The sequence below is a fragment of the Coregonus lavaretus genome (assembly GCF_964263955.1).
Source record: "Coregonus lavaretus genome assembly, chromosome: 25".
Taxonomy (NCBI): Eukaryota; Metazoa; Chordata; class Actinopteri; order Salmoniformes; family Salmonidae; genus Coregonus; species Coregonus lavaretus.
In genome coordinates, this window is record NC_140012.1 from 24,986,458 (window position 1) to 24,999,925 (window position 13,468).

At 42.0% G+C, this 13,468-nt stretch overlaps 1 protein-coding gene across 2 annotated transcripts in view; it reads left to right on the top strand.

The window, feature by feature from the left end:
* The window catches only part of arhgap17a (Rho GTPase activating protein 17a), a 74,327-nt gene that overhangs the window by 35,869 nt on the left and 24,990 nt on the right, over nucleotides 1-13,468 (top strand). For both annotated transcript variants that reach the window (XM_084141845.1, XM_084141846.1), the window contains exons 3-7: nucleotides 10,127-10,231; nucleotides 10,451-10,483; nucleotides 10,856-10,932; nucleotides 12,257-12,368; nucleotides 12,546-12,622. In XM_084141845.1, coding sequence (XP_083997971.1) covers nucleotides 10,127-10,231; nucleotides 10,451-10,483; nucleotides 10,856-10,932; nucleotides 12,257-12,368; nucleotides 12,546-12,622 — 404 coding nt within the window. The remainder of the gene's footprint in view (nucleotides 1-10,126; nucleotides 10,232-10,450; nucleotides 10,484-10,855; nucleotides 10,933-12,256; nucleotides 12,369-12,545; nucleotides 12,623-13,468) is intronic.

Genomic DNA, 13,468 nt, shown 5'->3' on the forward strand with positions numbered 1-13,468 from the left:
GGCTGATTTTTAAGGGAATATCTACATAGGCGTACAGAGGCCCATTATCAGCAACCATCAGTCCTGTGTTCCAATGGCACGTTGTTTGCTAATCCAAGTTTATCATTTTAAAAGGCTAATTGATCAATAGAAAACCCTTTTGCAATTATGTTAGCACAGCTGAAAACTGTTGTGTTGATTTAAAGAAGCAATAAAACTGGCCTTCTTGAGACTAGTTGAGTATCTGGAGCATCAGCAATTGTGGGTTCGATTACAGGCTCAAAATGGCCAGAAACAAATAACTTCCTTCTGAAACTCGTCAGTCTATTCTTGTTCTGAGAAATGAAGGCTATTCCATGGGAGAAATTGCCAAGAAACTGAAGATCTCGTACAATACTGTGTACTACTCCCTTCACAGAACAGCGCAAACTGGCTCTAACCAGAAAAGAAAGAGGAGTTGGGAGGCCCCGGTGCACAACTGAGCGAGAGGACAAATACAGTCCTCAACTGGCAGCTTCATTAAATAGTAACCGCAAAACACCAGTCTCTTAACGTCAACAGTGAAAGCGGTGACTGGTCAATAAAAATAAAAGATTAAGATGGGCAAAAGAACACAGACACTGGACAGAGGAAGATTGGAAAAAAGTGTTATGGACAGACGAATCGAAATTTGAGGTGTTCGGATCACAAAGAAGAACATTTGTGAGACGCAGACCAAATGAAAAGATGCTGGAGGAGTGCTTGATGCCATCTGTCAAGCATGGTGGAGGCAATGTGATGGTCTGGGGGTGCTTTGGTGGTGGTAAAGTGGGAGATTTGTACAGGGGAAAAGGGATCTTGAAGAAGGAAGGCTATCACTCCATTTTGCATCGCCATGCCATACCCTGTGGACGGCACTTGATTGGAGGCAATTTCCTCCTACAACAGGACAATGACCCAAAGCACAGCTCCAAACTATGCAGTAACTATTTAGGGCAGAAGCAGTCAGCTGTTATTCTGTCTATAATGGAGTGGCCAGCACAGTCACCGGATATCAACCCTATTGATCTGTTGTGGGAGCAGCTTGACCGTATGGTACGTAAGAAGTGCCCATCAAGCCAATCCAATTGTGGGAGGTGCTTCAGGAAGCATGGGGTGAAATCTCTTCAGATTACCTCAACAAATTGACAACTAGAATGCCAAGGCTGTAATTGCTGCAAATTGAGGATTATTTGACGAAAGCAAAGTTTGAAGGACACAATTATTATTTCAATAAAAAATCATTATTTCTAACCTTGTCAATGACTACATTTCCTATTCATTTTGCTATATTTCCTATTCAAACTCATTTCATGTATGTTTTCATGGAAAACAAGGACCTTTCTAAGTGACCCCAAATGTTTGAACGGTAGTGTATATACTGTTCTACTAATGCTGTGTTTTTGTAAAGGGATGGTTTCTACTCCAGCTCCCTGCAGCTAGTCTAGGCGTATGGTCAAGGACATGGGTTTTACTCGAGATAGGGGTATCTGGAGCTGACAATTGATTTAGGGATGGCTAGGTGATAAAACCAACAGTCACATTCCATTTCATGATTAATGGTGTGTGTGAGAGGGAGATGTGTCCGGTCTGACTGAGCCTGCAGTTTCATAGACTGAATTGGTGTCTAAGTTACCAGGGACGAGATCTGTTATGAATAGTTGATAAGAACCTTGTCTTGGGTGCCAAACCCTGATTTCCATACAATGAGAACATAGCAGATGCTGTCTGCAGTGAATTATTCATTTATTTCATACAAATCCTAACCTTTTGACTCATTTCACACATCTGCTGTTTGTCATGTAGACTGAGAGGGTGTATCGTGCTATATAATATATTTGCATTGTCTGTATGTGAGAGCTCGCAGCATCACACTTCAGAGTGTTGGGTTGACCAGCCTCATTTACTACCTTTATTCATACGTTTTTAATAAAGTAATATCCTGATTGGTGATTGACCTTGTCTCTCCTCATTATTGACTAGAATTTCCACGACAACCTTTCCCCAGATCTGTGCCTCGACACAATCCTGTCTTGGAGCTCTACAGACAATTCCTTTGACCTCATGTCTTGGTTTTTGCTCTGACATGCACTGTCAACTGTGGGACCTTATATAGACAGGTGTGTGCCTTTCCAAATCATGTCCAATCAGTTGAATTTACCACAGGTGGACTCCAATCAAGTTGGAGAAACATCTCAAAGATGATCAATGGAAACAGGATGCACCTGAGCTCAATTTCGAGTCTCATAGCAAAGGGTCTGAATACTTATGTAAATACGTTATTTTTTTATATACATTTGCAAAAATGTCAAAAAACCTGTTTTCGCTTTGTCGTTATGGGGTATTGTGTGTAGATTGAGGACATTTTTTAATTTAATCCATTTTAAAATAAGGCTTTAACGTAACAAAATGTGGAAAAAGTCAAGGGGTCTGAATACTTTCCGAATACAGTGTAGACTGACCAGGTGAAAGTTATGATCCCTTATTGATGTCAATCAGTGTAGATGAAGAGGAGGATTTTAAAGCTTTGGGACAATTGAGACATGGATTGTGTATGTGTGCCATTCATAGGGTGAATGGGCAAGACAAAAGATTGAAGTGCCTTTGAACGGGGTATGGTGGTAGGTTCCAGGCGCACCGGTATGAGTGTGTCAAGAACTGCAAGGCTGCTGGGTTTTTCACGCTCAACCGTTTCCTGTGTGTATCAAGAATGGTCCACCACCCAAAGGACATCCAGCCAACTTGCCACAACTGTGGGATGTATTGGAGTCAACATGGGGCAACATCTCTGTGGTACACTTTCAATACCTTGTAGAGTCCATGCCCCAATGAATTGAGGCTTTCCTGAGGGCAAAACAGGGTGCAGCCAGTGTTTCCTTTAGCCGGTAATAGCCGGCTTTTGTCCGATAATATATATTTTTTAATACTATTTTTGTAGAAAAGCTGAGGGAAGAAAAAATCCCCTTGCGAAATAATGCTTTTTAGCCCATTCATTGAGGGAAATACCAGTCGATGTAAATACATTTTACTGGTCTCTAGGATCATTTGCATAATTTAGTGGAATTAAATTGACGCGTGTGTACAGTATATTTAATATGTATTTTATTTATCATACAGATATTGAGCCTTTGAGTGGAAAATCTGTCAGACAGCATAAGAGCTGCTGCTGCAGCATCTTGTATAAGAGGTCAAATCATGACGTCCGTGATCTCCAGCTCTGGGAAGAGGCCAGAGTTCCCAAGTTGGAATTCCGAGTTGGATGACCGTTCAAAACTATTTTAGCCAGTCGTTTTTCCCCCCCCAGTTCATATTTGTCTTGAACACACTTAAGTCTGAGATTTCAGAGTTCCCAGTTGTTTTGAACGTGGCATCAAACGGCAACAGAAGGCAGGCTTCATCAGCGCATCACACCCTCTGTAGCTCAGCTGGTAGAGCACGGCGCTTGAAACGCCAAGGTAGTGGGTTCGATCCCCGGGACCACCCATACACAAAAAAATGTATGCACGCATGACTGTAAGTCGCTTTGGATAAAAGCGTCTGCTAAATGGCATATTATTATTATTATTACACACCACTTTGCAATGAGCTAGAGGCAGTATGCATTTTGAAAACATACTTAATTGTTTGAAACCTGAACATTTTAATACGTATTATGAGGCATGTCTTACCTTGCTTCAAATTAGCCTATTAGAGCTCCTCTCTTTCTAAATTTCTAACAGATATTTTCATCTCTGTCACATGAAACCCCTCGCATGTGCAGTGCCCTTTTGACATTTGCTCGTAGCATACTGCCTTGTGTGCATTGCTGCGCATATAATGTGAATAAATAATTGTTTAACATTTTAAGCTAAACGTTCTGATCTGTTTCATCAGACTCATTGTTTTTGAACGTTTTTTTATGTAGCCTAGGCCTACTAGTTGAATTAATTTGGGGTCTTTCGTCCCACAACTGTCCCAGAATCTGTTTGGAATAGGCAATTTCTTTCTCGACAAGCAGACCAATAGAATAGGTAGCCTAAACTTTTCTACTATAGTAGATTGACATAGGCTAGTAATTTTGCTGTTCATTACACTTCTTGTTGGCTAAGGAAAAGTAAATGTGGACAGTTATTCTAACATGTTCAAAGTGCACATCAGAATTCGGTAAGAAGGACGACACATCGTTGCTTCATTGACTTGCATGTTCTGTTAATATGAATTACCATATTCTAAATGTGATTTCTGTCATTCTGAGCATTGTGGGTGGACACCCTAATCAGGTTACACACCCAATGCATATGGGTCCAGTACATTTCTAAAATGTCCGGTGAATTAAAATGTTGCCTGTCAAATGTCCAGCGCCACATTTTCCTTACAGAAACCCTGGGTGCAACTCAATATTAAGGTGTTCCTATTGTTTTGTACACTCAGTGTATGTAAATTGTCAGATAAAAATGTTATAACATTTGCCTAGGAACTCACTTGGTGAAGGCCACAGGACTTAAAAAGGAATTAATTCAACAACTAGATTTCTGTCACTAACAAATACAGTCATGGTTGGTAACTCTACAATTCACTCTATAATGCAAGGCAGGGTCCCTTGGAAACATGCAAATTAGGCTTTACACCAGGGGTGTCAAACGTACGGCCCGCGGGCCGGATAAGGCCCGCAAACGGGTTTAATCCGGCCCGCGAGATGATTTAAAAAAACAAACAAAAAAAGTTTATTTTTATTTTTTTTATTATAAAAATGCGCTGCAATTTTTCAATAAAATAAACTGCTGTTCCAATTGCGTCCACTGGATGGCGCAATAGCAATTGTGTTAAGCAAGCAAACTGTTTATACCGGGAAAGAGCAAGTAGGTCAAGCACGTGCAGCCAATGAGCTACTTTGTTTTGCCCGCGATATTTATTACGGCTTCTACTTTTAACATTATGTGCTTTGGCACCCTCATTGCCCCAATATGTCTCTGTCAAAAAAGAGAAAAGTGGACGCAGAGTGCAGAGTGTTCCAAGAAAAAGGGTCATCCTATTTAATCACGGAATTGAATGGGAAAGCTGTATGTTTGGTGTGTTCAGAGCATGTTGCAGTGCTGAAAGAATATAACCTTCGTCGCCACTGTGAGTCTTCATGCCGACAAATATGACAACTTTCAAGGACAGCGGAGATGAGAGAAGGTGAATGAACTGTTGGCGGGTCTGAAGAAACAGCAGTCTGTGTTTACTCACAGCCGAGACATCAGTGACGCTGCAGTGAAAGCTAGCTACCTCATTGCTAATGAAATCGCAGTGGCTTCAAAACCATTTAGTGAGGGTGAATTTGTAAAAACATGCATGATGAAGGCAGCGGAGATTGTGTGCCCTGAAAAGCGGCAGGCTTTTGCAAATATCAGCCTGACAAGAAACACAGTTGCAGACAGGATTTCCGATCTTTCAGTGGATTTGGACAGCCAGTTGAAGCAAAAAGTGAAGTCATTTATTGCGTTTTCGGTTGCAATTGATGAAAGCACGGACATTACAGATGTTGCACAACTGGCCATTTTTTCATCCGCGGAGTTGATGACACATTGACCGTCACCGAGGAGTTCGTGGAGTTGGTGCCGATGACAGATACAACGACAGCAGCTGATATTTTTACCGCACTCGTCGGCGCGCTGGACAGGGTCGGAGTGGACTGGTCCCGCGCTGTCAGCCTGGCTACAGATGGTGCGCCCTCAATGATCGGGAAAAAAGCAGGCGTTGTGACAAAGTTCAATCTGCAAATGGAGGACGTGATTTTTTTACTTTTCACTGTATTTTGCACCAGGAGGCTTTGTGTTGCAAGTCATTAAAGATGGATAACGTCATGAAGGTGGTCATCCAAACTGTTAATTTCATCCGATCCAGAAGCCTGAATCACCGTCAGTTTGACAGCCTTCTCAGAGAGAAAGACCACATCTATGGCCTGCCATACCACACTGAGGTAAGATGGTTAAGCCGAGGTGCTGTGCTGAGGCGTTTCTTTGATTTACGGGAAGAAATTGAACAGTTCATGGAAGAAAAGGGCAAACCAGTGTTAGAATTTCATTCCGCAGAATGGATGCCAGACCTTGCATTTATGGTGGATGTTACAGAGCACCTGAATAACTTGAACAAACAGCTGCAAGGGCGCAACAAAGTTGTCACGCAGTATTATGACAGCATACGTTCTTTCAAGTTGAAGCTGTCATTGTGGGAGACACAACTTGCCGGTGGTGATGCAGCTCACTTCCCCTGTCTGAAAAATGTGTGCGCGACCCAACATGTGGCAGACATGAAGCGGTTCAAAGATAAAATAACTGGACTGTTACGGGAGTTTGAGCAACGCTTTCAGATTTATGTTTATATGTTTTTATGTTGATGTGCTATTGTTTTTAATTTATTTTATTTTATTTGTATATTTAACCTATTCTTGACTCTGTGGTTCTTGCACTTGTTTGGGGAACAGGATTTCATTATTTTTATCTACATTTCTGCCTGAGAAATGACACCCTGATATAGTTCTGTGATCTGTGAAACAGTTCTGTTAATCACTGAGGTATTGTGTGTTTGCGTGTTCTTTTTCTTTAGAATTTTCAAATAAACTTGACTTCTTTTATGATTAATAGTGATGTTGTGCTTGTACTATTTTGGACACACTGTCCTCAGGCTCCAGCTTTATGTTGTATGTTGATCGTATTAAAACAAAGAAAACAATCTGAAGTTGTTGTTTTTAAGTTATATATACCATGATTTTTCCGGTCCGGCCCACTTGGGAATAGATTTTCCTCCATGTGGCCCCTGAGCTAAAATGAGTCTAACACTACAGGTGTTAATTTCTTACACTGAGAAAGTGTAACAGCGTCAGCACTAAGCAAAGTGTTAATTTAACACTGAAAAGTGTGGATCCGTATAGACACTGGAACAGTTTTTTAAATGTAACCCTCAGTATTGATTCAACACTAGAGAATTTGCTGTGTGGGAATTCTTTGTCTTTGTCTGATGTAGTGGTGTGTGTGTGTATTTTTTTTTTTTTTTTTTTGTCTCTGCGTGTAAGAATATGGTGGAAAGGGGGAAACAGACAGTGGCACCCCTAGCTCCATGTAATCAAAACACACACACATTCCCAGGATCTCCCACTCCAGTCAGAGGAATCTCCCGTTCCTGTGCCAGGTACTAACAGGGCCCAGTCTGAACACATGGCGTTCCCCCTTCTTAAGCCATGGGCCTGTGGAGGAGGCAGGAGACGCCCTCCACACTGTTTCTGTCTGACCCAGCTGTTTTGGAAATGCTGGGGGCCTCCGTGAGTCGGGAATGACACGACAGAGTGAGATAAAGGTGGAAAGAGAGAGGTGTATCTCCTCTGTCCTCTTCCAGCCGGTTGAATTCCAGAGTTCTGTTTATAGAACACAATTGCCATGGTTTCTGTTCTGACACCCTGGCTGCTCCATCTCTGTCTGTCTGCCTTCTGCCCTGTTCCCACAGGCATTGTTCTGAGCTGGCTGTTTCTCCCTCCCTCCCCCAACCTTCAGTTTTTTGTGCAGCTGCATTTGTTTTTAAAATCAGCAAGGCTGAAAAACAGACACACCCCATGTTCCATACTGGGCATGTTCTGTACCTAAGTTGGTACAACCAACACTAGTTTTGAACTGACAACAAATTGCATAACAATGCTCTAAAGAAGAGTTGGAAATACCATACAGTTTCACCATTTACAGTGCATTCAGAAAGTATTCAGACCCCTTGACTTTTTCCACATTTTGTTACGTTACAGCCTTATTCTAAAATGGATTCAACAGTTTTTTTCCCTCATCAATCTACACACAATACCCATAATGACAAAGCAAAAACAGGTTTTTAGAAATGTTTGCAAATGTATAAAAATTAAATAAAAAAATATCACATTTACATAAGTATTTAGACCCTTTACTCAGTACTTTGTTGAAGCATTACAGCATCGAGTCTTCTTGGGTATGATGCTACAAGCTTGGCACACGTGTATTTGTGGAGTTTCTCCCATTCTTCTCTGCAGATCCTCTCAAACTCTGTCAGGTTGGATGGGGAGCATCACTGCACAGCTATTTTCAGGTCTGTCCAGAGATGTTCGATCGGGTTCAAGTCCGGGCTCTGGCTGGGCCACTCAAGGACATTCAGATACTTTTTTTTACATTTTAGTCATTTAGCAGACGCTCTTATCCAGAGCGACTTACAGTTAGTGAGTGCATACATTTTTCATACTGGCCCTCCGTGGGAAACGAACCCACAACCCTGGCGTTGCAAACGCCATGCTCTACCAACTTAGCTACACGTTGTCTTGGCTGTGTGCTTAGGGTCGTTGTCCTGTTGGAAGGTGAACCTTTGTCCCAGTCTGAGGTCCTGAGCGCTCTGGAGCAGGTTTTCATCAAGGATCTCTCTGTACTTTGCTCTGTTAATTTTTTCCTCGATCCTGACTAGTCTCCCAGTCCCTGCCGCTGAAAAACATCTCCACATTATGATGCTGCCACCACCATGCTTCACCGTAGGGATGGTGCCAGGTTTTCCTTCAGACGTGACGCTTGGCATTCAGGCCAAAGAGTTCAATCTTGGTTTCATCAGACCAGAGAATCTTGTTTCTCATGGTCTGAGAGTCCTTTAGGTGCCTTTTGGCAAATTCCAAGCGGGCTGTCGTGCCTTTTACTGAGGAGTGGCTTCTGACTGGCCACTCTACCATAAAGGCCTGATTGGTGGAATGCTGCAGTGATGGTTGTCCTTCTGGAAGGTTCTCCCATCTCCACAGAGTAACTTCCCTGACCAAGGCCCTTCTCCCCCGATTGCGCAGTTTGGCTGGGCGGCCAGCTCTAGGAAGAGTCTTGGTGGTTCCAAACTTCTTCCATTTAAGAATGATGGAGGCCACTGTGTTCTTGGGGACCTTCAATGCTACATACATTTTTTGGTACCCTTCCCCAGATCTGTGCCTCGACACAATCCTGTCTCGGAGCTCTACGGACAATTCCTTCAACTTCATGGCTTGGTTTTTGCTCTGACATGCACTGTCAACTGTGGGACCTTTATATAGACAGTTGTGTGCCTTTCCAAATCATGTCCAATCAATTGAATTTACAACAGGTGGACTCCAATCAAGTTATAGAAACATCTCAAGGATGATCAATGGAAACAGGAAGCACCTGAGCTCAATTTCGAGTCTCATAGCAAAGGGTCTGAATACTGTTTTTTATTTGTAATACATTTGTAAACATTTGTAAAAAACCTGTTTTCGCTTTGTCATTATGGGGTATTGTGTGTAGATTTAGATTTCTTTTAAAAATATATTTTGGAATAAGGCTGTAATGTAACAATGTGGAAAGAGTCAAGGGGTCTGAATACTTTCCAAATGCACTGTATATCAGCTCTTCATTTGACAGCTGGACAAGGCTGGCTGTCTTTTATGGCCTATTATGAAGTTGTTTTCTGCCTTGGCTTCAGAGTGTCCAAGGGGAGAGCATTAATCTGCCCTTTTAAAGCTCCAAACAGCAGTCACAGCCCAGCTACGGTCTCCATGGAGACGCTTCGGATGAGTCATCCGTTTCATAGAGAACATTCCTGTGTTGGCCCGCTGGGAGCGGCCGGTATCAATCATGCCTTACCTTTTGACCTCCAGTCCCGGGCACTAATCAAAACAGGCCATGTATCTGACTGGACTTCCATAAGACAGCCGTCAACAGGCAGGAATGAGGGAGATTAGTGGAATATATTGTGACCTGAGGAAACACGTCAACAACATTCATTCTACAGACAGTTATCAGAGGACAGAAAGGGCTGGGAAAGATGGATCACTACAGGCATAACCTTTCAACTCATTTTCCCTAACCCCGGGACCTTTTGTCTGCATTACAATGTTCCTCCACCAACATTATTTTTTAAATAAACAACGAGTTGAGTTCACTTCGTGCCTGTGACAGCAGTGCGGGATATGTGGACTTCATAACCTTGTTACACAATGAAAAACAAAACGATGCATTTATAGGCGTTTAATCATTCAACACACTGCCTCTATGAAACTAGTTCCCCATGTCTATAGGCTGTAGCTGCTTTACCACTGAGTTGTATACTACTACACAGTAAAGGTCTGTCTGAATGTAAGTGGTCATGTGTGTTTCTCCCTTCTCGTGCACAGATTGAGCGGCGCATGGAGATTGTGCGCGTGGTGTCCCACAATACACACAAGAGGATGGTCACGTGTCTACAGGGCCACATTGGTACCGACGCAGAGAAGAGACATGTAAGTACAGATATTATTAACATTATTCCTGGCCAAATTGTCTGTGTCACTAGAGCCAAGATTAGCATATATTTATGATTTATATCCCATTGAATCTTCACCTATCCCGATTATCACTAGATTATCCAACCCCCTTGAAAATAATGTTCTATATCAGCAATTTGTGTTTGTTTTTGTTTACTTCTCATGATCCAACATGTACAATTGTGTCAATGCCAGTCCGTACCACGCCTTTACACAGGAAATGGTCAGGTAAAAACACACATTTTACTTTCTCATAGCTACATTTCTGGCTCTGCTCAACCCTCCTTCCATGCATTTCATTCCAGCTTTGAGAATAGAAAGGAATGAAAAGGCATCATACTGTAACTAGTTTTTCCAGTATGTCAAAGTACTGTAGCTCTTAACACAGCAATAACAGTAACGTCCTCATTCTTTCTACTATTCTTTATTGTCCAACTTCATGACAGTGGAAATGGACTTTCCATTGATAAACCCTAAAAAGCTAAGCACAAGAAACCTTTTGACATATTAGAATTAGTCAATTGTTGGTGCCTCAGTTGGTATCTAATAAATGTATACATCTCTCTCTTCCCTCTCTGTCTCTACACACACACCTCACAGAAAAAGCTTCCTCTGACGGCTCTGTCTCAAGCCATGGTGGACGGTGGCAGTCAGCTGGGAGAGGAGTCTCTGATTGGGTGAGTGAGGGTGATTGACAGGTTAGACAACCAACCATCTGTCTTACACAGGTTATATGGGCCAGATGAACCCTAGAGAGATGGAGAATGTGGGGCTATGTTTTCAGAGCTAACAAACTGCCCTAATTATTATCAACTGTATTTTCAGTGGTTTTTTGTTTTTGTGGAGGATCAGAAAGTGTTTACTGTGGATGTGTGTATCCACATAATGAGGATGTGTGCCAGACAATTTCTCCATTTAACAACACTAGCTACATCGTTGCCTTGTTCGCATGGTAAGACAGTGACAGAAATGGACACTGAGACAAGAGGATCTAGAAACTATGACTGGAAACTAGCCATCGATTTACTGTTACTAACCAGTGTCCATCCAACCTTTTTATGAGCGCAAAGTACATGTCGGATAAAACATTTCTTGACAGGCCTGATGGAAACTGAACATTTGTCGGTGAACTTTCCAAATGTCAACAAAACAAAATACGCTAGACAAGGTGGGATCTTTTTGTGTTGGTAAAATATAATTATGAGAGAAATGTCGGTTGAAATGCTTTTATGCACAAATATTGCTATAAGAACTATCATGTCGAAGTAAACTTGGAGTCACGCGATAACATGTTGTGTCGTCCTCCCACTACGACTCGTCGGGAAAGCATGCAGTTTATTAGGCTACAGATTAAATAAATTATGATGAACTTCACAGGGTGGTGAAAGTGCAAGGTGATGAGCTTGATGCTCATTTCCAATAAATATTGAGTGTCTTATTCTGGTTACATGATCATCGATGCTTGGCTGCCATTTGACAAATAAAAATGATCTTGCTCTTTTGTCCCTAATAATCTCATCATGTAGTGAAAATGCGATGGAAACCCATTTAACTTGTATTTTTTATTCGGTACATGGGAATTTAACCGCAAAAGGTATATTTATGTGCAGTACGTCATCACACAGCCTTTTATCCGCAATAAGTCAATTTGATGGAAACACATCTTTGGTGGGAAAATGCGCATATTGTTTTTATGCGGATTTTAGAATGAAAAGCTGTCGCCAATTAGATGGAAACCTAGCTACTGTCTGCTTTTAGGAGGAAGTCCATCTATCTCATTTGACACATTGTGCATGATGTACAGTATGTGTGGATGAAGAATTATGAATTTGAAAGGTAGTGCCAAAGGGGACTGGTGACGAATGCGTCATGTAGATGGCCCTTTCTGCTGTGATCAGTCATTATTTATATTATTTGAAGGAAAGTAATGGTGTAACTGCTAATCCCGATGGCACTTCCTGTGGCGTCTGGATGACCTGTGTGTGGGTCTCCTCCTGACAGGAAGATGATGGAGGTGTGTGGGGAGGCAGAGAACAGGCTGGCGTCAGAGCTGCTGCAGCACGAGGTCCAGATAGAGAAGGACGTGCTAGACCCCCTCAACCAGCTAGCAGAGGTGAGTTGAAGGAGATATCTAGCTAGTGCCTTATTTAATCCAAACCTGTCTCAAGAGTATCCAATATATTAGTCAAAATTCTTACTCCAACACAGCATCAAAGAATGATTGAGTCAATATGTATTTGGAAAAGCACCATACGTTCTTAATATGCATGTGATCCATCCATATTCTCAGGTGGACATTCCCAACATCTTGAAACAGAGGAAGCAGCTAGCCAGGCTAGTGCTGGACTACGATTCTGCCAGAGCGAGGTGAGCCTATGTACATGTACAGTGCCTTGCAAATGTATTCATCCCCCTTGGCGTTTTTTTTCTTATTTTGTTGCATTACAACCTGTAATTTAAATTGATTTTTATTTGGATTTCATGTAATGGACATACACAAAATAGTCCAAATTGGTGAAGTGAAATGAAAAAAATTAGTTGTTTAAAAAAATTCTAAAAAATAAATAACGGAAAAGTGGTGCGTGCATATGTATTCACCCCCTTTGCTATGAAGCCCCTAAATGAGATCTGGTGCAACCAATTACCTTCAGAAGTCACATAATTAGTTAAATAAAGTCCACCTGTGTGCAATCTAAGTGTCACATGATCTGTCACATGATCTCAGTATATATACACCTGTTCTGAAAGGCCCCAGAGTCTGCAACACCACTAAGCAAGGGGCACCACCAAGCAAGCAGCACCATGAAGACCAAGGGGCTCTCCAAACAGGTCAGGGACAAAGTTGTGGAGAAGTACAGATCAGGGTTGGGTTATAAACAAATATCTGAAACTTTGAACATCCCATGGAGCACCATTAAATCCATTATAAAAAATTGAGAGAATATGGCACCACAACAAACCTGCCAAGAGGGGGCCGCCCACCAAAACTCACGGACCAGGCAAGGACGGCATTAATCAGAGAGGCAACAAGAGACCAAAGATAACCCTGAAGGAGCTGCAAAGCTCCACAGCGGAGATTGGAGTATCTGTCCATAGGACCACTTTAAGCCGTACACTCCACAGAGCTGGGCTTTACGGAAGAGTGGCCAGAAAAAAGCCATCGCTTAAAGAAAAAAATAAGGAAACACGTTTGGTGTTCACCAAAAGGCATGT